Below are 25,647 nucleotides of genomic sequence, written 5' to 3'. Positions count from 1 at the left end.
TGGTGCCATAAAGCCGGGGGCGACCCCAGCTCCCTGTGTGAACGGCCTGATCCAGGGGAATGATGACCGAAATACAACAAACCCGGAAGAGCCAATAAAGGCATCGTAACGATAAAAAAACAAGGTCCTGGGTCACCTTTCTAAGTGCCAGGGCACCAATTTTCCACTCGGAGAATGGATAAAGCAAAAAACAAGCATTTATTCTGCCTTTTCTACATAAACTATACTATAAAAAGTAACCAGAGCTGATAGGAAAGTTTCCTCTGAAGAGCAGCGACCTCCGGCTCAGGAACTTGGAAGGGATGACAATTAGAAGGTCGCTGCCCTGCGACACGTGGTGGTGGCCCAGGAGATGATGCCGATGGCTGTTGCGGCGCCAAGAGGGACAACAAAGAGAGACGCTGAGAACAGACAGAGTGGGCCGACAAGACCCGACCCAGCGACACTGCAAGCTGCTCCACGTGACGCCTTCTCGCCTAAGTCACCGCCTGAGTCCGGACACGACTGTTGTTACTCTGCCTGCCGGACATGCAGAGGGAGGAGGGGGTGGGCCGGCGTAGTTCCAGCCACAGATAAATGGCATGGCGGGGGGGAAGGCAGGGAAACTGGTCTGGGCTGCGAGACACTTCAGAGACACACACCCACATGGGAGGCGTGTGAGCCCGATTGTATCTGAATTTTTTTTAATTCCCATAAAAAGATATGTTTGAGAACACTGGGAATATCTGAGCAAGCACTGGATATGAGAGGCTATGAAGGTGCTACTGTATATTTTGCTAGATAATGTCAGGTAACGCTAATGTCATGTTATAAATAAAATCCCTTATCTGTCAGGGATGCATAATGACACACTGGCTGGTGAAATGAGATGATTTGGGGGTTTTTCTCTGGGGTAGCCTCGCAGAAGGAGCACAAGAAAGGGCTTAAGGTGAATAAAGGGCTACACGAGAAGCGTAACTCAACTGTAAGTTAGACGGCAACGAGGACGGTACAAGCCGGCAAATACGGACCTTAAAAAGCATCCCTAGTGGGGACAATCGAGAAGCACACGTCTCTGTGCCCTGTCGCTGTGGCCCGGCCACCGCTTGCTCTCTGGCTCTGTCCCCACCCCCACCCTCGGCTCCCCTGTCCCCAGCCCCAGTCACAGGGGCCTCCCTGCCGGGCGCTGATGTTCCCAGACGCCACAGCCCCCGGCGAGGCTCCCACCTCCGGCCACCACTCACCTGGATGTTCTCCCTCACGTACACAGCATAGTCGTCGTTGCTCAGGAAGTCCGCGCGTTTCTTGTAAGTCTGGCTCTCTGTTACAACAGCTCCGGTAGACTATAAAAGAAGAAATACTCTGGTAGAACTGTGAATCAGAGAAACCTACTTAAAAAGAAAGAAGCACGTGAAATCTACAATATTAAGGTATAAAGTAAAGCATGAAATATTTACCACGTTTGTCCCTATAAAATTCTTCTTTTTTTTGAGCAAGGAAAGGTTTATTGATGGAGAAGACCTCCCTTGAGAAGATAAAAGAATAATTCTAAATCCATTTCAGGAGCTAAAATTCTTCATTTAAATGGCAATAGCACAGGAAGCAAAAAGAGCCTCAGAAGCTGAAAGTACGGAACATTCCTCAGGCGTTTCCCAATTACTCCCATGAAACTGTTCACTCGGATCAGAAGTTAAGGTGCCATATAAAGCATGATTTTTTAATAAAGTATCTTCTAACGGCTACCCAGTATCATCAGGTGTTGGAAAACGGGATGTGTTTTAAAACTGGAGTGCCCCCGCGCCCAGCAGGACCGCGGACAGCCCCCCGGAGCGGCCCACAGGCGCACAGAACAGGTGGGCGCGCAGGACGGGTGGGCGCAGGCGCGGGGAGAGCCACATGGGCAGCACTGACCATAGCGTAGGCCATGTCGTCGAAGTCCTCCATCACCTCCTCATCCGAACAGTCCTCAGACCCCGTGTCTGCGTCCGACAGATCCGTGACCTGCGCGTCTGCGTGGTCCAGCAGCCAGCCCACCAGGGCCTCCACGCCTGCGAGCGAGCACACACAGCACCCCCACAGTGGCCCCACGGCGCCCGCCTGCCCGCGGGCCTCAGCCGTCAGTGTCGCGCGCTGCACCTACAAACGTGCGGCGCCCACGAGGAGGACGCGTACCTGGCAAGCCGGCAGCGTTCCCAGAGGCGCCCGAGAGCGACTTCAGCGCGAACTCGATGTTCCGACGGGGGAACCCCATCTCCATGAGCTGAAGCACGATGGGCGGGGCGGGGGCGGGCGACTGCTTGCGCTTCTTGGCCCGGACGGGGCGGAGGTGCTGTGCGGGCACAGGCGTGGTGGCCTCGCTGGAGCTGCCGTCCTCAAACACCGGGCTGGACGGGTGAGCGCACTCCACGGCCAGACACTGACACACGGCCAGAGCGGCAGCCTGCACAGAGGGGACACAACTGGTCAACGCCAGGCGGCCTCCGCCGGTCCAAGAACGCGGCGGTTACGGCCTTCTACTATGACGCGAGGGAAGCCCAGACCTGCGTGAGCATTTTTACATGGACGGGAAAACACGGCCAAGACGGCTTTCGTAGCTTAATGCAGCGGGAAGATAGGAGGGTCTAATCACCCCCGCGTGGCACACGCAGAGCCTGGTCAATTAGCCAGCTCTCGGTGCCCCGTAAGGAAAACGTCACAGCAGCCCTGAGCGCTGGTGGGAGGCGAGCGGAGGGTGTGAAGGCGGAGTGAGGGGCCCAGCGCAGGGAGAGTGCGGCCCCGCCCCCAGGGCAAAGCAGCGCCCACCGCCTCCTGCTCTCTCCCTCCTGACCACGAGCCAGAGGCGACACGGGGCTCGTGTGCCACCAAACTGCTCTCGGTTGCGCAGAGGGCAAGGCAGCACTCTGAGGGCTGGGGAGGTATGACACCGTGAGGGAGCCAGGAACACTGGGAAACAGACCGCGGTGACACGGGGAACGTGCATCGCTGCGCCTGTGGGGGACGTCCGTTCCCCTCCTCCGGCGCTCACAGGCCTCCCCCCGCCCCAACCCGCAACGTGGCCTCAGCTGCAGGCAGGTGTCATTAAACTGAACATGTGAGGGAAAGGCTGCGGGGAAACTGAGGGCTGCCAAGTGCTAAGCTGTCCGCGAGAATAAACTCCCACGTCCTCCACTGGCGCTGACGGAACCCAGAGCCACTATGACACAACATCCGACACACCCAGGACACTACACAAACCATCAGATGTGTGAGGGGGCGGAGCCAGGGACTGACTGCCACCGAGAGAGAAACTGCAAGGCAGAGCTATAGGCAGCCTGGACGTCAGAGTCAGCGAATGAGAAATTCAACACAACTGCTGGAAACCTGCTTTAAAGAGCACAGGGAAGACCGACACAACGGAGAAGCGCGGGCAACTCTCGGGGCAGCTGTCAAACTGTGAGGTGGGAACCACATGGAAATGTGAGATCTGAGATACAAAATAAAGAGGTTCTCGGGGGGCTTACAGCTAGGTAGACCCGAAAAAGCCAAACACTCTGACCTCGAAAGCAGAGCAATGTGATCGGCCCAGAGGAAAAGACTTAACAGAGAAACTCACTAATGATCTAACAGCTGCGCAGTGACCGTCTTAGACGAGGACAAAGGAGTGTGAGAGAGGAAAACATGGAAGTAACACGTTCGCGAACTGAGCCCTGGCTGGTGTGGCTCAGTGGATTGAGCACCGGCCTGCGAACCAAAGGGTCGCCGGTTCAATTCCCAGTGAGGGCACAGGCCCGGGTTGTGGGCCAGGTCCTCACTAGGGGGCGTGCGAGAGGCAACCACACCTGATGTTTCTCTTTCCTCCTCTCTTCCCCGCTCTCTAAAAATAAATAAATAAAGTTTTTTTTTTTAAAGTGTCTGAACTGAGAGGGGGCGCGGGATGGAGATCAAGCCAGAGAGGCAGGCCACTTAAGCACAGCCCAGGAGGACGGGGGAGAACACACACACAGAGGCACATCTTAGTGCAAACCGCAGAAAAACAGCACTCAGTCAATGCAGCCCAGGGGGGAAAGACCCTTCACAAAGCACAGGAAGATCGCTGGCTGAATCCCCACAGAATCAGCGGAGACTACACACAACGTGCACTGTCTGATACAACAGCCCTTCCTGGCCACCAAAGGACAACCCCACGCCTCCTGGTTTCCTCTCCGCCTTTCTTCTTACCACTGGGGACCCCCCAGCGTGATGGAGCCACACTGCCCAGCGCCCTCCTCAACGCCCAGTGTCCTCTTTTAATCTCTACAGGTGACTGGAAACACGGCCACATTGAGGCCACAGCTCTCATTTCGAGGTTTTCAGACCGAACAAGCGGCTGGTGCTCAGGCCGGGTCCCTGAAGCCCCCCATGCCTACCACTTCCTGCCTTTGCCCTTTAAGCCCCACCACTCACTGGGCACAGCTGCCAGCCTTCCCCACCGGTGGCCAGAGGCGGTGGCCCTTCCCTCTGGACCCCGGCTCCCCGCAGGGTCCTAGCCTCTGAGGATTTCCTGCCTCCCAAACTGAGCATCCAAGTCTTGTTTTGTCTTTGATATTTTATCCAGGATTATATATGTATTATGTAACAAGAAGAATTATTTAAAACATCTAGTCCTCCATGTCTCAGGACATGACAGCTGCCATCCTTAGACCCGGTCACATGTCACCTCCCCTGTAGACATGTGCCTAGGGCCCGGCCCCCGAGCTGCTGGGAGTGCAGGGCAGGCGCGGAGGGTGGGGCGGGGGCCGGGGGTGGAGGCCCAGAACCGGGCGGTAACAGAGCGGGTCCAAGAAAGGCGCTGGGTTGAGTGGAACAAACGAGCCAGTGCAACACTCTCGGGTCAAATGAGCTCCTTCCAGAGCGGAACTTCCTGGAAAAAGATCCCTGCGTGAAGGTTGGAGCATTTAGCCCATGCTGAATCTAGCAATTTTTTTTTTCCAGTCATTGACACAAATTCAGAACAAGGCTAAACTTCAGGCCCTCTGTCCTTTAACTAGTATGATGACGCTCTAAACAAACACGGTTAAGCCCAACGTGGTCGAGAGAACCACTGTGAACACATCATTTAAAATTCAGAACACATCCCGGAGTCCCCTCGAGCTCTGCCCGCCAGGACACAGGGACACAGCCCGCCCGGGGGCCGCACGAGGCACAGACACCAAAGAGAAAAGAGAGGAGAAAAAAGAGAACAGTGAGAAAATACACATTTAGGGAAAAAGCCGTTCGCCACCCGGGATGCGCGGGACTGGCAACTGCCAGGGACACTGGCGGTACCTCGAGCTCCTGCTTGTCAAATATGGCCTTCACCGGGGACGGCTGGGTGGCCGCGGCCAGCAGCTGCTGCAGCAGGATCATCGGGGGCTGCGGCCCTTCGGGAGACATGTCCCCCAGGTCGGGGGACGCCGCGGCGCCATCGTCTGGATTGAAAACAAAGCACGCGTGGCATCAAAGATAACGCACTGAGCACGTTGAGTGGAGAGGATTCCTGTCCCATCCCGGGCCAGACACCCAGACCGGCCTCGGAGGCGTGCCCCGCTCCCCGCCTTCCCAGCCCAGCCCTGCTCAGTGCGCCTGTCTCTTCAGAGCCGGCCGAGCCAGGGCCCAGCTTCCCACCCTCGCCCGTTCCGCTGCCTCTTTCCTGGCGTGCCCTCCCTGCCCGGCCACCGGTCCGGGGACACTCCGCACGTGCGCTTCTGACACTGCCTCGCTAAGCCCCATTCCCGCCACGGGGACGTCTGTCTGTCTGTCTGTCTGTCTCGTACCAAGCAGCCCCAGGAGGTGGCTAGCGCTCCCTGTCTGTCCCCGCGCCGGCGCCCCTGCCCCGAGCTGCTCCGTTCCTCGGAGCCCTTCAGCTGGCATTTTGGTCTGCTGACAACTTCCGCTAAGCCTCTAATTTTCAGGAGCTGGACGTCTTTCTCTTGAAGGACCAGAGTAAACCGTTACCAGCCACATGGCCTGCCACTGAGGAGGGACAGTGGCCAGAGACAACACATACCTGTTCCCATGAAATGTGATCAAACCCGGTGGCCAGGGCACTTGGCGGGCCCTGCCCCAGACAGCGCCGTGGGGCCCGTGCTGCCCCGGCGTGGGACGGTGGCCCGACTCAGCGCCACCACGGCGGGGCCACAGGGCAGCCAACCGGACTGCAGGGCCCCCGTGTCCTGACCCCCCGCCGTGGCGGGCGGGCGGCGGGCGACCTCCCAGGTCCCTGCTATCTCACTGGGGCCGAGTCTGCGCCCCGGGCAGCCTTGCTCCCGCTCAGCACGTTGAAATGAACTCACAGTCCCCACGTCCCCCGGAACTTTCCCATTTGGTTAAAGGCGCTCCTCGCTGGCCTCCCTGTGACAACCCCGAAACGTGAGCCTCCTCTGACGTCTCCCTGCTCTCCCATAAAAGACCGCACCGACTGTGTCTCCTGGAACCTCTTCCCACTCTCCACACTTCCCCGGGAAGACCCCTTCTCAGCAGGTACAGCAGCGCTCCTCCCCCGCCCCTTCCCCCTGCGACAAACAGTCCTACATCTCACCACCCGGTCCCCTGGTCCCTGTCGGTGTCAGCCCTCCCCCGAGGGGCCCCGCCCGGCCTTCCACGTCAGTCTGGGGTGTCGCCCTGGTAGTCAAGGCACCCTGTCATGTGACATCGCGGGCCCCCCCAGCTTTACCCAGAGTCACCCACAACCCGAGCTCCTCCTGGCCCCTCCCGCAAGCAGCGATCCCTGGTCCCCCCGACCCGAGGGCCTGCCACGCCCTTCAAAGCCCTCCCGAGCCCTGCGGGGGTCCCCAGGAGCTGTGCGCACACGTCTGCGAGCGCTGGCCTTGGACAGAGCCGGCTGGGTCCATGTCCTCTCCCACCCTGACCCCAGAGAGTGAGGAGCACAAACAATGTCCACACAATACTCAGCACAATGTCTTTCAATAGATGATCCAAAAACACTTCCGAGCTTCGGTTTTTTCCTACTCAAAAAGTTCACGGTAGAAAACGGAAGTCATTTTGAACGTCTAAAGAAAATCAGCTGAAGTTCCCTTGTCAGTCTCTTACTAAGCAGAGAAATCTACGGCCCAACTGCAGGCAGGGATACCCAGCAACGGGCTTCTCCAGTCGTCATTCTCCACGCGTGTTTTGTCACTGTGAACAGCAGCGCCACGTATGCCACGGCACAGGTGCACCACCCAGGGACGGGCACTTAGTTGTCTCCAGGTTCAAGTCAGGGCACCGCCAACCACGCAGCCACAATGTGCACGTGTAAACCCGTACTGTCGTGCCCAAACGTGTGGCATATCCCCTCGGGCCACTTGTGGTCAGTGGACACAGATGTGAGCACGCCCTTCCTCAAACGCCCCACAGACGGTGGCACCAATGTCAGCCCCCGGCAGCGAGGAGTCAGAGCCGCGCTCCGTGTGTCGAGCCAGCGCGGGTCCTGCTACGGAGCGGGTTCTCTTCTGCAGCCGGGCTGTGGTCTGGGAGTCTGCGTCTCGGGCACGCTCCCCTGCACTGTCATCGGTGCTGCTGGCCTTGGGCCACCCCGAGGCAGCGGCAGGAGCCCTGTTTCCCTCCTCCCCACCCGATCCCTCCGTCTCTGTCCTCTAAGGCAGTGGCCACATCATTCACGGCTCAGGGGGCCCCCCTCGCACAGATACCTGTCGGCGCGGCCGCGGCCTCCTGCACGGCGGGCTGGGACAGGATCTGCCGGAGCTGGTCCTGGTGGGACAGCAGCGCGCGGCCCGCCTTCAGGATGTACAGCTTGAGCTGCTGGCTCCTCAGCAGGTCCAGGTCCACTTGTCCTGTGGGAGGAAAGGGCTCAGTGGGAATGCGCGCCCTGCAGCGGCTCTCGCGGGAACCAGGCCCGCCCTGCGGGAACTGGCTGATGGGCCACAAGCTGCCAGCGACGGGGGACTAGCCTTCCCAGCGCTGAGGCTGGAGCTTCGAGGAAGCTCCCCCGCCTCCCTGTCTTCCCCTTCCCTGCTCCCCTCGCAACTACTGTGACAGGTGGGGCTGAGAGGTAAATAAACACTTTCACAAGTTAGAGCTCCGTCAGCTATCATCAGTAGAGTCAAATGTTTCCCAAACAGCTAAAATTGTAACCGGGTATCTATGTCGCAAACAGAAGACTTTCCCCTTTTCCAGCCAAGGCGCCACCTGGACAACCGGCCAGACACGCGCTGCCTGCAGCGCTTGCCTCGTCAGGACCAGGCCCCTCCTGGACCCGCATTAACCAGAGGAGGGCAGCAGCGTGCGCAGGCCGCGGGGAGCAGGCGACGCAAGGGGCTGAGCGTGGCTGTCACGGTGGTGTTCCCAAGCAGGACAGGCCAGGCCAGGGTCCCCGGGAGGCAGCATGGGGACGGGGGAGGGAGGGGAAGGAACACGCAGAGGTGCCCCTCGGGCACTGAGCTTGACTACATAGAGGACAGGTTGGTTCACTGTGACCGGCTAAGGGGGAAGGAGAGTTGCGTTCTGGACGGGCTGCGGTTTGCACGCCTGCGCCCCCAGCCACAGGTGCAGAGTAAAAGGTGGGCGCCTGCAAACGCTGCAGCGGCAACCCGAGCACTGGGGGAAATGGGTGCAAAGCTCAAGGGGAGACGCCGCCGGGAGGATTAGCAGGCAGGAAGAGAACAGTCAGGGAGAAGAAGGGTCAAAGGGCACACAGGGGCAAGGTAAGAAAAAATGAAAAGAACAAGATCCAGACACGGGAAGGAGAAAGTTAAGCACAGTGGCCCTAACCCACCATCCACTGGTGTGAAGCACGGCAGGACCTAGAGCAAAGCCCCCGGGGGGAAACTGGGACACAGGGCGGTGACTGGAGGGGTATCGGGAGCGAGATGGCACGGCTCCTCCCCAAACGCTCGCTCAGCATACGCCTGGCTGGCCACCCCCAGCGCCCAGCCGCCGCCTGCACCCATGTCGCACTCCCCTCAGCGCACCCACGTTCCGCGCCCACCCTCTCTCGGCGGCGTCAGTCCGTCCACGCCCACACAGCGGCCGCGTACTAACCTAAGAACCCCTGTTTGGGTGACTTCTTTATCTTGTGCTTTTCCAGTTTGCTTCCTGCGAGGTTCACCAGCTGAGCCCAGACGGAGAGCATGGGCTCCGTGAAGGGCAGGTTGGTGATGCTGAACGCCGCGGCGGGGAGCTGGCGAGAGAGCGAGAGCGCGTCACCGCGCGGCCCGTGCCAGCGGCGAGTGAGGCGTTCTGGAAGTTGCCATAACCGCGAGGGTAAGTCTGCGAGACCCCACCCGGCCAGAGCCTCCTGACATCTGAGAACCACCACTTTCAAAGATGACGTTAAAGGAAAGACAGCTACACGTATAATAAGTGTAACCCAAATTAATGTTTTTCTTCATCAACTTATCAACAATAATTATATCAGGGCGGTAAATGTTATCTACCTAGGCGTTTTCTGTACATTTCAAATATACTACAACGTGCGTATATTTCTAAGACAGTCAAGAAGTGTCTTAGAGAAACTCACGGTCAGAATGCGGCTTAGGTTACATCAGAAGAGCATAAACCCCTGCCTTTCCCGCGCATCCCTAACTCAGGTTGGAGATGACCACAGCTGCTACAGAAGCTACAGAAGCCACGTCGTCTAGCGCAATTCAAGGGCATTTTCTACATTGTTTTAAAGGAGCCATTTTTAGGCTTTTTAAAAAGTTGGACTATTCGACAAAAAAATCACCCCCATCAATTCGCATTTTAAAGTAACTTACAGGCTCACGGGACCTGCTGAGGGGCTGCTGCCATCTTTTTTAGCCGTCTTTTTTTTTTTTTAGCCGTCTTTTGAGGCTAAAACGAGGCACAAACTACTAACGTTCACAACCCTGCTCATCCCGGGCGCACACAGCACACAAGGGAGAGAGGCAGGCGGCCCCCGAGGCCGAAGGCCTCTGGAAGGCGGAGGTGAACTACCAGGAGCCCAGCGCTGCCGCGAGAACCCCGTCCTCCTATAAAGCCCCTCTGCCTGACTGCCCAGTAACCGAGCACGGGCCACCTACCGGTTTCAGCTGATTCAACGGGCAGACGCGACAGGCCCGCATGTCCGAGAACTGCACGGTGATCTTGCCCTTTGGGGTGATGCGCGTCACGGCGCCTTCCCCGAACTCCTCGTGCATGACCTGGCCCCCCAGGCGCAGGCGGCCGTCGATGCCCCCGATGACAGCCAGGACGGCCATGAGGCCTCCCACCTCGGGGCTCTCGGAGTCCGGGGGACAGTCCTCCAGCAGAGCCTGGCGCAGACAGAGGGCGGCGTGAGGGTGGGAGCCAGGGGTGGCCTGGTCCCACCACTTACAGCTGGGCCGCGGTCATTTTTATATTCGCGGTTCCAATAGTTATTTCCAGTAACAAATATTTTAAAATATGTCTCTGAACAAAATACACAGCATTTAGACGCTGGCTGGTGGGGCTCAGTGGATTGAGGGCCGCCCTGAGAACTAAAGGGTCATCTGTTCAACTCCCAGTCAGGGCATGTGCCTGGGTTGCAGGCCAGGTCCCCGGTAGGGGGCGCGCGAGAAGCAACCACACACTGATGTTTCTCTCCCTTTCTCCCTCCCTTCCCCTCTCTCTAAAACATAAATTTAAAAAATGATAAAAAGATAAGCCGCAAGGTAAAGCAATGCCCTGAGGAGCTCCGCGAGCAGACAGGAACGCGCGGCACTCACCCCGTCAGCTGGTTTGGCCCCGCAGCTGCGGGTGATAGACTGCAGCTGCGAGTTGATGTACTTGTTGATGAGGCCGTTCCACTGGCCCAGCGAGTGCAGCGTGCGCAGCAGGGCCACCGCCTCCTCCGCCAGGGTGCTGCTGTGGGTGGCGGTCAGCGAGGCCTGGGGCCGGGCCCTCCGCCTCCGCAGGGTGGATTCTGGGGGAAACACACAAGCCAGGGGCTAGGCGGCGCCCGCCCGCCTACCTGCCCAGCCCACCAGGACACGAGGAGAGGCGCCCACCTCGGAGGAACGGGACGTCAGAGGAGCAAGTGGTGAGCAGGCTGCCCAGGAAGCCGAAGAGCTTTTCCACAAGGCACTTCATGTCCTTTGCCCGTTCGGTCTTGTCCCACGACGGGAGCACCGCTTGCAGTAAATGCAGAGCTAAGATCTGTACAGGGCGAGTCAAGACAGCCGGCATTAGGGAAAGCCACTATCTGACACACGAAGAGATAAGAATTTTATTTTCCCTTTATTTTCTGTTCCTATAATGGAAATAATCATGTGAAAATGCTGACATTCACTATTAACAGCCAATTACGCCCAAGTCAATTAACAATGTGAACGATCAGGGGTTAAAAAGAAATAAGCTACTTTACAGATGCAGGTACTTATTTGATTAAAAAATAATTCCTTTCAGTTTGATTCTTCTCAAAACCATCACTGTACAAGCCCTGCAAAGCCGATGCGATTTCACCCCTCACAGAAAAGCCAAGCACCTCAGTCCCTTGTGTCTACAAAACCGACTTTGGAGAGCGCCCTTCTAGTTGCTTGATGGGACATGCTGGCCGTTTCTGCACCACCTAGTCAACCCAAGTACATCTTCAAGTTCTTAAAAATCTGCTTTGTGTTGGTTCGCGTTCTTTCCTGCACGCCTTACTGATCGCAGGCACCTAATTCCGAGAACCAGCGGTGCTGGTATCTTGACGCCGGTCTTCGGAGCCGGTCCCTACAGTCCCCAAGCCGCGCCGAGCAGGACGAGCCGGGCAGCACGTTACCTGGCGCTGCAGCGAGGCGGCCGTGAAGGGCGCGTGTCCCTCGACGACCCTCATGAGCAGGGCGATCCACGGCGGGGAGCTGAGCGCGGCGCACATGTGCGGCGTGAGCGCGATGCTGCGCACGAAGCCCAACGAGCACCAGCCGCGGTGCTGCTCCCGGCTCACCAGGCGGCTCGGGGACGCTGCGGGCGACAAGGGCTGCTGGCACGGGCTCCGGGGGGCCACCCTGCCCAAGCTCGACTTCTACTTCACCTGCTGCTACTTTCAGCAATAAGCTGTTTGGCAAGTATATTGCAAGTTCACGCATTCAAAGTGAGACAGAAAAGCGAGGGAAGCCTTTCAGGTTGTTTCAAGAAACACCTTATGACATTTTTAAAACCTTTAAAGGACGTGTAGTAACTCATAGGGATTGTATTATCTACCGTTTCCGGGTCGTAGGAGAATGATTACAATTCAATAGCATGTTTTGTGGGAGTGCACCTGTTATATTTTTTAAAAATGTTTGGTGTTTTAAACAACGTAATACCCCCCTAATGGTGTTTCTATGGGATCTGCACTGTGAATGGCCACCCCAAACAGAAGAAGTCTGTTAACATAAGGAGAGCAAGGGTTTCAGGACCTTGATCCAACCGAACTCTGCAGAGACCCTACCCGTCTGCCCCGCCCTCCTAATGCGCCTGGGCCTGGGGCTCCCCTGCGGGGCGCACCGCGCCCTGCTCAGCCCCGCGCCCTGCTCGGCCGGCCCCCAGCTCCCCTTCCCCGGCCCCAGGGCCCGGCCCTCCTGCTCTGCCAGCCGACAGGGCCACAGGCTCACTCCTGCGCTGTCACTCCCCCGCCCCACGCGCTCACGGACACAGCAACCTTCCCACGTCCACACTCACACCCCACAACCACACACTCACTCGGTCTCTCGCGCACACACCCCCAGCTGCATATACATCTCATTCCACACTCACGCCCGTACCCACACGCTGCCTCACTCACACGCTGTCGCTCGCTCACTCCAGACTCACACATACTCACAAGTGCCCTCACACGTACGTGCTCACGCATGCAGACACACACACAGACACACGCACATACGCACACTCACTCCCCTACCTCCTGATTCTCCCCAAGCCTCCACACACCCGCGGCCACGTGCACTCAAACTGCGGGGGGCTGAACCATGGCCCCCCAAATTCACATTCATTCAGAACCTCAGCACGTGACCTTATTTGGAAATAAACTCACTGTGGATGTAATTAAGGTACTGGATGAGGTTGAGCCCCAAATGCAATGAAAGTCCTTCTAAAAGACAGAGAAGGACTCACAAAGACACAAGGGAGGCAGCCACGTACCTCGGACCGTGACCGTACTTGGAAACAGTCACAGACACTGTGACCCATGAAGTTAAGACGGGGTCACACGGAGGAGAACGGCCCTCACCCAAGGGAACTGGGGGTCCTTACAAAACGGGCAGTTTGGGGACAGGCGCTCCCCCAGGGAGGACGCCCCGTGGAGACGAGGGCAGAGCGGTGCACGGCAGGGGCGCCAAAGGCGGTCAGCAAACGACCTCAGCAGGGAGCAAGGCCTGGGACAGAGGCCCTCGCAGCCCCGGGTTGGGGGACCCAGCCCTGCTCACGCTGGGTCAGGACTTCCGGCCCCAGGACAGGAGACGGGGCCCCCCGGTTTTCGGTGCTCTAACGTGGCAGTCCGAGCAGACTCACAGAGCCACCAAGTTTGTGGCGATTTGGAACAGCTGCCCTAGGATGTTAACGTGCACACACACACTGGCGCAGCCAACCCACAGCCCTGGTCCTGACGCAGTGGGCCCGCCAGCCCCCGCTGCGTACACGTCTTGTCCGTCGTCCCGCTCTCCACCAACGTGCGCAGCAGCCCGCACAGGGTCTTGGTGGCTTCACTCTGCATGACGTCGGCGTGGACCCCCGCAGAGAGACACAGAGTCTGCAGCAAGTTCACGGTGCTGGTCAGCAGCATGGCAGTGGGGTGCATGTTCCTGTCCATTTGCTCAGCTTCTGGGAAAAAAAAAAGTCGAAAACTCTACTTCCAAGTTGAACTGGAAGACGTCCCTGAGTACAACTTCAGGGACTTAATATCTCATTCTTCTTTTTTTTTACTGTGGAAAGGAAAGCGGCTCTTTACAAGAAAAGGGGGCAACGCCGGCTGCGCTAAATGCTCCCTTTAACCACCTCTGTGCTCACCATCCTCATAGAAAACGAGCTTCTTAAATTAAGTTTTTAAAAACCTCAGCCAACAGCTCAGAAGCACAAAAACGATTTCAAGGATGCACTCCCTGAGGGAGACAACGTAAGGACCGTCAAAGGCTGACCGCTGACGCGCTAGCTACGCCCCGGATGATGACAAAGAGGGGCCTCCGTGGGCAGGGTATCACAGGCCCATCCGTCCAGGCCCCTGACTTCCGGACAATGTAGCAACGTGGCAGCCAGGCCACCATTCTGTCACTTAGCCAATCCCACTCAGGCTCCAACTTCCCTGAGTGAAGCCCCCGGCAGAGAGCTGGGGGGAGGAGGGGCCCCAGGCCTGAGCACTGTGTGACCAGATGCGGTGACAGCAAACCTGTGCTGGCCACCAAGCCGGGCCCACCCAGCCTCAGAGGCGCCCCCCAAGGCAGGCAGCGTCTGTTTACACCCACGGCCTCGCCGCCCACAGGTACACGCGCAGAGCACAGCCTTTCCCACGTGCATACCGCCTCTTTCCTGCCATGTTCAGCCTCTTAGGGTCCCTCTCCTCACCAGGGAGATCACTCCAGAAGCCTGCCCGCGCCGCTCACACGGCCGGCAGCACGCCCTGCAAATCGAGGCCGGCCTCCCGGACCGACTCACACAGACCAGCCATGGGACGCTTCCCTCACGCATCCCAAGGTCGCTTGGGCCCATCTAGGGAAACGTCAGGAAGGCGTCCTCTGAAAACCCTGGGTTTCCTTACACAGGACTTAGTTTTCTGGGTTAGTCCAAAATTTTCACCTCTGCACAGTGTAAGGCAATTACCGTATTTTGCTGTGTATAATGCGCACCCACGTTTTTAGACCTAAATTCCAGGGGAAAAAAACTCTTTCCTTTTAATTTTTAATTCAACTAATTATTTACTTACTTACAGTTAGACACAAAAGCGATTAGTGTATTCCAGGGTATTATTTTGCATACGGATATCGTTATTGCTTTCTAGAGGTCCGCTTTGAACGCATAAGTAAAATTAAAAACGTTTATATAGATATGGAATTAGTACTACCCATGGGTCATGTGCACCCTTATTTTTCCCTCAGAAATTTGGGCAACCAAGTGCGCATTATACACAGCAGAATGTGGTACTACTGACAAGCAGCACTCTGAGGGAGGGACCCTGGAGGACAGGTGGGAGAAGAGGCAGACAGGACCCATGTCCTCCCTGGGCTCCAAGCACAGCCAGGCCCCGCCTCCCCAGGCCCCGCCTCCCCAGGCCCCGCCTCCTGCGCTGCGCTGTCTCTGAGGGAGCAGGAGAGGCCCATCCAGGGCAGTCACCAGTGCCCAGAGCCAGCTGTGCTCCTGCATCACGGCCACGTGGGGCTTCTTTAACCTGGGCTCTGGGGGCAAGCCCACAGCCCCAGAGCACCATCTGCAGCTGAGTCCCGACAGCGTGCCCGCGCCCCGACGAGAAGGCTGGCCAGCCGACACGCAGACACGGCTGGCCGGGCCGGGCTGCGGGGGACCCGACCGCCGCCAGGCACCCACCTGAGTCATCCTCGGTGTCCGAGTCCTCTGCCGAGGGCTGCGTGGAGGCCGGCAGCTCCGCCAGCTTGAGGTCGTACTTGCCCTCCTTCCCCATCCTGTAGGAGTTGGTGCTGCCCGTGTCCCACTGGACCCTGATCCACCCGTCCTCGCCCAGTTCTCCAATCACACGGCCGAGGCCAGGAGGGGGTCCGTCCTGTGGAAGCCGAAACACAGGTCAGCTACGCGGGCGCGTGCCATCCCGCCCCACAGACACGGCCGGCGAGTGCAGCTGCGTCGCTGAGCACAGACCCCACGTCCGCAGGCTGCTCCAAACCCACCAGCAACACGCACCGGAAACCAACACCATGAAACGACTGCCTCACGCTCCTTTCCCTAAGAGGTGCATGGGAAGCGTGTCACCTCAGTTCACACCCTCGCTGGGCCCTGCGGGGCAAGGCTGCCCAGTCCGGCCCTGCCGCCCTGCTCGTTGGCCCCTCGGTCCCTTACAGGGCTCCGCAGGCCGGAAATCTGGAACGAGCGCCTGCGTCTCCTCTCACTCTCTGGCTCCCCCTCTGTCTCTCATTTCCGAGTCAGAGCTGTTTCCAGGAGGCGCCACCCCAGGACATATCCGATGCGACTCAGACAGGCCCCGGCTTCCCGGGGGGGCTGAGAAAGCCCAGCTCTGACGCGGATGCACCACAGCGTCGGGAGGTGAGCACTGTCCTTGGCTGCGACGACGGTTATCACGCAGCCCCGGGGCCCGTGACGTCTACCTGGGGAGCCCTCACCGACACGGGGCGCCATGTGCTATGGTGACCGCCGCCTGAGACCGCCGGGCTGGGGCACTGACTGGGTGCTCGGTCCCGCTGGCAGAGGCAGAGACAGGGGCCTTCCAAGAGCGCTCAGGATGTGACAACTCAGCAGTCCCGCTCCCCTGCTCCCTCTCGCCCTATTCTGGCTGCACCTCAATTTGGGCCCCTGCCCGGCAGTTCTCCAAAAACAGCCACCACTCCTCGCAGCCCTGACCTGCGCAGGGCGCCCTGACGCTGGACACCATTACTGTCTACTTGTTTTGACTCCAGGCCCCCAACACTGGGAATCAACCACCGTGGCATCTGTCAGCTGCACACGTCCTGGGTTAAGGGAGTTATCTGCTCCAAGTTCCACCCATGAGAGAGAGCACGTCAGGGCGTGCAACGGCTGACGGCGGCGGCTGCTGCGTCGGAATCAAACCCGAGTACCTGGTCGCCCCACTTCCAGTCCACGCCCCTCATGACACGGGTTCCAATCTTCATCATGGCGGCCAGCTCGGGCCCCGAGACCGGGAGCTGCGCTGGAGCCGTTTCCTTCCTCGTCTCTTCCAGGACGGTGGCCGAAGCACCTCGGGTAGACGCGCTCATGTCTTCTTCAGCGTTGTCGCAGCTAGGGCCTAGAGCACCAGAGACAGCAGCCGAGAAGTGCTCACAATTTCCGCATCTCCACGCATTTTTTTAAGTTAATAAGCACCGAAGGAAATAATAATTTTAAAAAATGTACAGCGTACAGTCTTTTGTTTAATCAACATGCTAAGTACCGTGAAAACTTTACAGATGAGAATTAAGAGTTTTAAAAAGGAAAGAGGAAGACAGTATGTCTAGACACGTTATCATAACACATAAAAGATATGAAGACAAAGTAATTAAGGTATAAAAATGCTCATCACATTTTTATTAGAAGAGACAAACAAAAGATAACCACCTAAGTGTCTAACAATGAGAAATTCAGCGTTACCTATGGTGCGGCGTAGGAAAGAGCTCACAGACCAGGCCCGGGACTGCCGGTCTCAAAGTGCTACCGGCAAGGCGGGCCCTGCACTGGCCGCTGGGAGCCTGGGTTTGGGGAGGGTGTCCCCGCCCCCCTAAGTGACAAGAGGCCTCGCTGTGCTCAACTGTTTACACAAACAACGTGGCCTCGGCCAAGACCTGCCTCCCACTGGGGTCCAGAAGTGGGTCCGACCGGGCAGAAGGGCCCAGGCGAACAGTCCTGTGGACCCCCTGGGCAGCCGGCACCTCCCACATGCCGTCACGGCACATGCATCCCGTGGGGCTGCACTGGGACAGGCTGGTGTCTGGTGTCCCCCAGACCTTGCACGGCACCCTGTCCCGTTGCTGAGTTTGCCCTGTGCCATCACGGTTCTGAGCGGGACTGTCTGCAGGGTCCTGTGAGGCCTCGCGTCACTGAACCTGGGGGGTGGTCTCAGGGACCGCGACACAGGGATGGCAGTGGTGGAACTCTGTAGAACCACCCTGTTTGTTAAAAGGAAGAATAAAGGGGAGGGGCATGAAGGGTATCCTGGTCCCTGGTGGCTGCGGAACCCTCCTCGGTGTAAAACTGTCCGTGAGAAACAACACTTATCGGGGTCTGAAAATAGTAAGCCCAACCCCAGGAGTCGCTTGCTGGGCGCCCGGGCTGCTCGTGGCCCCGTTGGCTGCAGTGAGGGGGACACACAGGCCCGGACCACCTTTAACCTTTACTCTCTCCTCTGGCTGGGAGACAAAAGTGCCCAAATATCATTCCCAGAGGTGGGCTTGGGGAGGTCAAAAACGGAAACGTTTTGTCCCTCTCTCCTCAGAAAGGGAGAAAACAGGTCACTCAGTTCGCAGGGCTGGAGAAAAGCTTCAGGTCGACCGGGCGGCCAGCAGACAGGCCCGGAGCTGCGACAGGGGCTACAGTCCTGCCTGGGTGCCCCCTCGGCAGCTGTCCCGTTAACCGGGTCACTGCGAAGGCTGGGGATACTTTTGTAGTTAGAAAAAAGGGGATCTCTTCTCAAGTGGCTTACTATTTTGTGGCTATTGTACCTGGATGTATACACATAAAATGAATATAAAGTATATGAAAGAGAAACTGCTCAGTCAGGGGAAGTGGCAGATACAGGCGTGAACATGTGGGACACGACCTCCTGGCTTTTTGCAGCCAGCAGGCAGGCTGGGCTTTAAGAGAGAGCTGGGAAAAAGGGAGAGGACGTAAAAAGAGAGGCGATTTCTACAGGGAAATGCCGTTCTGATACTTTTAAAAGCAGGCTTTAGTTGCTATGGGATCCAAGACCCCAGCCACGTGGCTCACAGAGGCCGACTGTTCCCCAGTCTGGTGCGTGCTCCTGAGCGGGTCACACGGCGGCAAGACCAGCAAGACCAAAGGGCGTAGGAAAGCCCAAGCTTCCGCTTGGACTGGGAGCAGCGGCCCTGCAGCGCCTCTTGGAATTTAGGCGACAAACACGGCAAGCCAATCAGATCTTACGCACAGAACACCCCCCTCCAAAAGAGCAGCACACATTCTTCTCGGGGTGCCTGGGTCCTTCTCCCGGACAGGCCCCCGTTCGGCCACAAAACAAGTCTCAAACTGAAAGAGACTAAAATCATACAAATTATCTTCTCTAACCATAATGAAACCAAACTAGAAATTCGTAACAGAAGGAAAACTGGAAAATTCACAAGTATGTGGAAATTAAACAACACACACTTAACCAACCAGAGGGGAAAAAATCACAAAGAGAAATAAAATTAGATTTTGAGAGAGATGAAAACTAAAACACAGCATAACAAAACTTGTGGGATGCAGCAAAAGCAGTGCTCAGGGGGTAATTTATGAAAACATATATTAGAAATGACAAACGATCTTGCCCTGGGTGGTGTGGTTCAGTGGACTGAGCGCCAGCCTGCAAACCAAGAGATCGCTTGTTCGATTCCCAGTCAAAGCACATGCTTGGGTTGCAGGCCAGGTCCCCAGTAGGGGGCGTGCAAGAGGCAACCACACATGGATGTTTCTCTTTTTCCTCCCCTTCCCCGCTCTATAAAATTAAATAAATAAAACTTTTTTTTAAACGAAGAAAGATCTCAAATCAGTAGTTTAACTCTACACCTGGATGAACTAGAAAAGTAAGAACAAAGTAAACTGGATGTTAGAAGAAAAAAAATTATAAAGATTACAGCAGAGATAAATAGACGATAGAGAAAATAAGAATGGGCAAAATCAAAAGTTGGGGTTTTTGAACAGTATCAACAAAACTGACAATCTTTTAGGTTGTTAAGAAGAGAGGATGCAAAATAACTAAAATCAGAAGTAAAAGTAGAGACAGTACTGATTCCACGGAAATACAAAGGACTGTAAGACAGTACTGTGAACAACTGTATGCCAACAAATTAGCAAACCTACATAAAACGGACAAATTCCTAATAACACAAAGTACATAAACTGACTCAAGAAGAAACAGAAAGCGTACACAGAGGTACATGACGAGCACAGGGATTGCGTCAGTAATCCAAAATCCTCCCAATGAAGAAAAATCCAGGACCAGATGTCTTCCCTGCTGAATTCTACCCAGCATTTAAAGAGCTAATGCCAGTTCTCTAACTCTTCCAAAAACAGAACACTTCCCAGCTCATCTATGAGACCAGCATCACCCCAATAACAACAACACTATAAAAGGCTGCTCAAAGAAATGGAAGCGGACCTACATAAATACAAAGCCATTCCAGGTCCACGGAATGAAAGGCTGAATCTTGTTAAGAGGGCGACACCCCCCAGCGCAGCCAACAGACTCAGCAGAATCCCTAGAAAACACCAACGGCCTTTTTTGCAGATGTGGAAACGCCCTGAAACTCATGGGGAAATGCGAGGGACCCAAATACCCAAAATGATCTTGAGAAAAAAAACACAGTTGGAGGACTCACTGGTCCATTTCAAAACTCACCACAAAGCTGGTGATCAAAACAATGTGGTATTAGCATAATGACATACAGACCAGCAGAACAGAACTGAAGTCTAGAAAGAAACTTAAACATCCATGGTCAAATGATTTTTGAGAAGTGTGCCAAGACCTCAGAAAAAGAATAATTTTCTACAATTGGAACTGGGGAAACTGGATACCCCAAAGAAACAGTGAACTCTTGCCTCACTCCGTGTTTTAAAAAATTACCTAAAAATGGACCAAAGGCTTAAATATAACAAGTAAAAATATTAGGCTTAAAAAAGAGAAGAGTGGACAATCCTCAGGACTATGCATTTGGCAATGGTTTCTTGGACATGACGTCAAAAGCAGGAACAACCAAAAAAAGAGATAAATTTTTGGATTCCATCAAAATTTAGAACTTCAACGCCCCAAGTAAAACACAACCCACCAAGGGAGAGAAAATACTTTCAAATCATGTGACTGACAGCAGCGTAATACCTGGAACAGGTGAAGGACTCCTACGACTCAACAACACAGAGACAATCACCCCATCCAAACATGCGGAAAGGATTTGAACATTTACTTCTCCATCAAAGATAATAAATGGCTGACAAGCACAGGTGAAGAGGCTCAACATCACTTGCCACTAGTGAAATGGAACTCAAACCACAATGAGATGCCACTTTGCACCCACTGCAGCAGCCTCGGGCCTGAAAAACCGAGGGTAACCAGAGTCGGGGAGGACGTGGAAGGACCGGAACCCTGCCCGGGGCTCGTGGGAACACAAACCGGCGCAGCACCGTGGGAGTCTGGTGGGACCTCAGCCGATACCTGCAGGATTTCCCCACTCCTTGTGGCCCTACTCTGAGGCATCTATCAAAAGACTCGAAACAAATGTTCCCGGTTACACTGCTCCCAGTGGCCACAAGACAGAAACCAGCCGAACGCCCCTGGGTGGATGAGTGGATAAATAAAACGCAGTGTCGTGATACAGTGACATTCTTTTTAGCCTGGAGTACTGATACAGGCTAAATGAAATAAGCCCTGAATAGAAGGCTGAAACCGTATGCTTTCATTTACATGAAATACCCAAAGCAGGCAAAGCAGCTTTGCTGTTGCGCACAGCGCAAAGGCTGGGAAACCAGGAGCCACCGCTACCTGCGTGTGGGTTTGCACGTGGGGCGATGAAAAGTTACGGAACCAGATGGTGGGAACACATGGACCACTTTGTGGGTGTGCTTGATGCCCCTTGAATTATATAAACTTAAAGCGGTTCACGTGGTCAGTTTTACGTTATTTGTATCTTGCCACAATGAAATAAATGACAGGGAGAGGGAGAGAGATCCAGGCAAAATCGTGACAGTGTCGCCCGGAGGCGGAGCGGCGCCACCCACCGATGAGCCGCAGCGCCGTCTGCGCCAGGGCGAGCGTGCCGGAGTTGAGCAGGAGGCTGAGGCTGTGCGCGCCGTGCTGCAGCGTCAGCATGCTGAGCATCACCAGGAGGAAGCGGGCTTGCGGGGTCGTGCCCAGGCTCGGTCCCGCGGGGTTCTCGTTGGTAATGGTTTGCAGGGGCACGGGCTGGACACCTAAAAGGCACGACACCACCTGAATTTCTTGTGTGTGGATACAAGAGTGTACCCCGATGGAGACAGCAGTGGCGCTTTTTAGAAATTCCGTCTGTTTCGCAGTGGATTCCATAGACAGCGGACATTGGGGGTCCCCTCGCTGCTCTGCAATAACCCTACCGCCGTCACGCCGCACGCGGCCGTCTCGTCTGCCTACAAACTCCCCGCTGCTCCCCGATACCGCTGCGGGCTGACGCATTCCCCGGCACGTATAACAGAGCTCCTTCCTCCTCCGCAGAAGCAGTCCTAGCATTTCTCTGTAGATGCTCGACTTACCATCCGAGCAGCTGAGCATTAATACCGGGCACACATTTTTGGGTGTGCAGTGGTCAGTGGCAGGTTAAGATGTCAAAGCTTTATGTTAGGGTGTTACAAGATGGCGTCGTCTGCCAAATTTTGAAAGCTTTGTTTAAAGCAGCTTAGATTATCATTGCAATGTACAAAATTATTCAAGTCTTCCCAAGAGCAAACATCGGCATTTCCGAGCCTCCACAACACGTACTGAAGAGCCAAACTGTAAAATAACGCTACTGTGATCGCTTGGCATCACTGTAACAGCAGTTTTAACACAGCCTGTCAGCCATGAGATTTTTTTGTTGTTGTTGTTGAAACTTACCAAGCTCTTTAAATTTGGCATTGGCATCCATCAGAATGTTTCGAATGTTCTGAACAGCCCAAGCATAGAGCTTGCCAAACGTTACTTCCAGCAGCATTCGGTTAAAAGGTGGGATCAAATCAACGTCCTTCAAACAGTCCGTCAGGGGTTCCCTTTCAAACAGAGACATGGAATTTTACTTAGGTTATTGCCAAACTTTTAACCTCAGGAGGACAATGCATTGCTGGCACCGGTTTCCTTAATTAGGAAACCTCACAAATGGAATAAACTAACAAAACAGAAACAGACTCACAGATACAGAGAACCGAGTGAGGGAGGCGGAGGCGGAGGCGAGGGAGAGAGTCAGGGGGCGGGGGGTGGGGGCTGGGTAAGGAGGGTGAAGGGATTAAGCAAAGGAAAAAAACCTCACAGACACAGAAAGCAGCACGGTCATGACCGGGGAAAAACGGGGGCTGCGGAGAGGTAGGAAAAAGTAAACGGGGGATAAATGGCAGGAGACGTGACGTGCGGTGGTGAACACACAATGCAACGTACAGCTGATGTGTTACAGGATTGTACATCTGAAATCTATGTAATTTTTTAAAAATTTTATTTATTTATTCTTAGAGAGAGGTGAAAGGAGGGAAAAAGAGAAGGAGCCCTGGCTGGTGTGGCTCCGTGGATTGAGCACCGGCCTGCGAATCAAAGGGTCGCCGTTTCGATTCCCAGTCAGGGCACAGGCCTGGGTTGCAGGCCAGGTCCCCAGTCGGGGGCGCGCGAGAGGCAACCACACACTGATGTTTCTCTCGCTCTCTGTGTCCCTCCCTCCCTTTCCCTCTCTAAAAATAAAGTCTTTAAAAAAAAATTTTAAAAACAGAAAAAGAAAAATGGAGAGGAAAAAGGAAAACATCAATGTGTGAGAGAAACATCGACTGGTTGCCTATCACACACACCCCGACCGGGGACCAAGCCAGCAACCCAGGCACGTGCCCAGACCGGGGACCAAATCAGTGACCTTTCACTTTGCAATACGACGCCCAACCAACTGGTCAGGGCGAAACCTATGTGATGTCATTAACCGATGTCACCCCAGTCATTTCAATAAGTAAAACAGGAAACAAAAACAGTAAAATAAAACGTAAAACGTTACAAAGGTTTACCCTATATCGATCCCCTCCGGAATAAGCCGCTGCCACCCACAGAACATGGCGTACTGCACGGACGGGAGCAAGAAGTTTTTGGCTGCCAGCTTCAGGATCGTGTCTATCCCTTCCAGGCGAACCTCCGCTCTCTCCAGCTGCAAAAACACCAGCGCCCGCAGGTTAGGAGTCGTGCGTGCTGGGCAGCACCGGAGGGGAGGTTCTCGGCAAGAGCTGCTTTTACCTGTTTCAGGAGACACTTTCTCATTTTTTCCACATCCACCGGCTCTTCTTTAAGGGCAAACTCAGCAATCGTACTGAGCAGCGCGGACTGCGGATACAGGCCCTGGACGCTCTGCTTCAACCACTTGTACCTGTGAACGCCTGTGACCGTGCTCAGCAGCGGCTGCCACTTATCCTGAGAAGGGAAAACCACGCCCCGTGAGTTTGCCGTAGTGATGTTATAGGCTCCCAAACAGTAACTCCAAAAGCAAAATAAAGTAAAATATAAATGCCAAAGGGTTTACATTGGTATTGAAACTTAAGAGCAAAAATAACTAGGTCATATATATGCTTGTAGGTGAATTTTAATTATGGGCATGGGAAGGAGTAACTCAGCATACAAAGCTCAGTGGTCGTGCCTGTGAACAGTCCCGGGGACCAGGGCAGTTCCTGAAGCAGAGGAGACCGCCGTGACACTTGAATGAAGCAACAGTGAGCAAGTAAGGACACAATGCTCTCCCAACAGCGTAAGGAAACCCTCTTCCAGGAGTGGGTGGGGCCGGCACCAGGGGCAGCCCCGCTGGGGGCGGTTACCTGCACTGGGCGGGGCCTCTGCAGGCTCCACCCCACCGGGGACCTAGGACAGAGTGAGGGTCCCGGTGGATCCCTCTGCTGTGTGCTAGGTTTCTGCACAGCCAGACTCAGGACCACAGACAGCGCCTCACCTTGGGCGACTTGATTGCCATGGGTCTTTTGTCCACGTTTATAGGGCTGTGAGGCAGAATGCAAGCTTCTTCTAAATCGCTCTCTTCGTTTCCAATTTTTTCTTCATCATCAGTAGATTCTGGCTTCTTAGGAACTATGTTTAAAAACATCGTTCATTATAAACACCATCTGCTTATAGTTTTAAGTTAAATACTTAAATTTGCATAAACGTAAAGGACACAAGTATTTTGATCTCAACGAAAGTGTTGTAATTACTCTTGCACGGCATCCAGAAATAACCCTCCGCCACCCGTGTCCGGGACGGAAGGACAGGCGAGGGCCACCAGGAGAAGCCCCAAAGCGACAGCCCAGAGGTCAGCCAACATGCTCGTACAGGGCCAGAGAGTGACATTTTGGTCTTCGCGGGTCATTTGCTCTACTGCACATATACAACTCTGCCATTGTAGCACTAAAAGTAGCTAACTGTACTTACGAATACTGTAATTTAAACTTTATGCTATTTTCATGTGTCAAACATATTCTTCTTCAGACTTAAAAAAATTTTTTTTAAACTGCCAACTCCAGTCTCAGTGCAGGGGCAGTGCCCAGCAAGCAGCAGGCTGCGCCTGTCCCAGACCTCGGCGTGACCAGCGCCATCAGGGTCTGTCACCGGGGCGCGCTGAATTCACCGGGGGCCCTTCACTACGTGAATCTCTGTAACTAGCGCAACTGCTCCTGGACGTGCATGTGAGGAGTGCTGTGGCTTCTGTATTTGGTCCCTTTCAAGGCTTTCGGTCGTATTTTCTCAGCACAGACTATAAATAACACGCAAAGTAACGAAGCACCTGGGCAGCGTAGCGCTAACCCGGCAGGTGCGGTTTGCGCGAACCCTGCACGTTCCCAAGAGAGGCCTGTCCCTCCAGCACTGGCCCCGGCCAGCTCCTGCGAATGGGCCTGTGAGCCCCCAGCTCGCTCTGTCTGAGGACAGCGTTTCCGTGTGTCCGAGGCCCGCGACCATGTCCGCCAGTGAGACCAGCGAGTGTGTGCTACCAGCACGACGGAGGGGGCCGTCTGCTTCTGCTCTGGGGGCCGCAGCCTGAGTAACTGAGGGCAGCGCCCCAGGCCCCCCCGACAACTACCCTGGCACCAAGGCTCCGGGGAGTGCCCCCGCCGACAACCCCTCACACCCGTCGCCACGCGTCACCGCTGAGAGCTGAGCCCAGGCTGCGCGACCGCCCTGGAGGGGACCCTTCACGCCTCGTCCTG

At 55.5% G+C, this 25,647-nt stretch overlaps 1 protein-coding gene across 1 annotated transcript in view; it reads right to left on the bottom strand.

The window, feature by feature from the left end:
• The window catches only part of HERC2 (HECT and RLD domain containing E3 ubiquitin protein ligase 2), a 185,074-nt gene that overhangs the window by 72,233 nt on the left and 87,194 nt on the right, over positions 1 to 25,647 (bottom strand). Inside the window, exons 31-48 of the mRNA XM_054561907.1 lie at positions 24,402 to 24,535; positions 23,699 to 23,872; positions 23,476 to 23,612; positions 22,337 to 22,488; positions 21,490 to 21,681; positions 16,629 to 16,816; positions 15,409 to 15,601; positions 13,513 to 13,695; positions 11,678 to 11,859; positions 10,923 to 11,070; positions 10,641 to 10,837; positions 9,978 to 10,208; positions 8,977 to 9,115; positions 7,626 to 7,769; positions 5,263 to 5,405; positions 2,152 to 2,419; positions 1,891 to 2,027; positions 1,224 to 1,322 (exon numbers count right to left, since the gene is read on the bottom strand). Coding sequence (XP_054417882.1) covers positions 1,224 to 1,322; positions 1,891 to 2,027; positions 2,152 to 2,419; positions 5,263 to 5,405; positions 7,626 to 7,769; positions 8,977 to 9,115; positions 9,978 to 10,208; positions 10,641 to 10,837; positions 10,923 to 11,070; positions 11,678 to 11,859; positions 13,513 to 13,695; positions 15,409 to 15,601; positions 16,629 to 16,816; positions 21,490 to 21,681; positions 22,337 to 22,488; positions 23,476 to 23,612; positions 23,699 to 23,872; positions 24,402 to 24,535 — 3,041 coding nt within the window. The remainder of the gene's footprint in view (positions 1 to 1,223; positions 1,323 to 1,890; positions 2,028 to 2,151; positions 2,420 to 5,262; positions 5,406 to 7,625; positions 7,770 to 8,976; positions 9,116 to 9,977; positions 10,209 to 10,640; positions 10,838 to 10,922; positions 11,071 to 11,677; positions 11,860 to 13,512; positions 13,696 to 15,408; positions 15,602 to 16,628; positions 16,817 to 21,489; positions 21,682 to 22,336; positions 22,489 to 23,475; positions 23,613 to 23,698; positions 23,873 to 24,401; positions 24,536 to 25,647) is intronic.

The sequence above is a fragment of the Pteronotus mesoamericanus genome, unplaced genomic scaffold (assembly GCF_021234165.1).
Source record: "Pteronotus mesoamericanus isolate MK-2021 breed Mesoamerican mustached bat unplaced genomic scaffold, CSHL_Meso_final scaffold_582, whole genome shotgun sequence".
In the NCBI taxonomy this organism is placed as follows: domain Eukaryota; kingdom Metazoa; phylum Chordata; class Mammalia; order Chiroptera; family Mormoopidae; genus Pteronotus; species Pteronotus mesoamericanus.
This window is presented reverse-complemented; position numbering and strand designations above follow the sequence as displayed.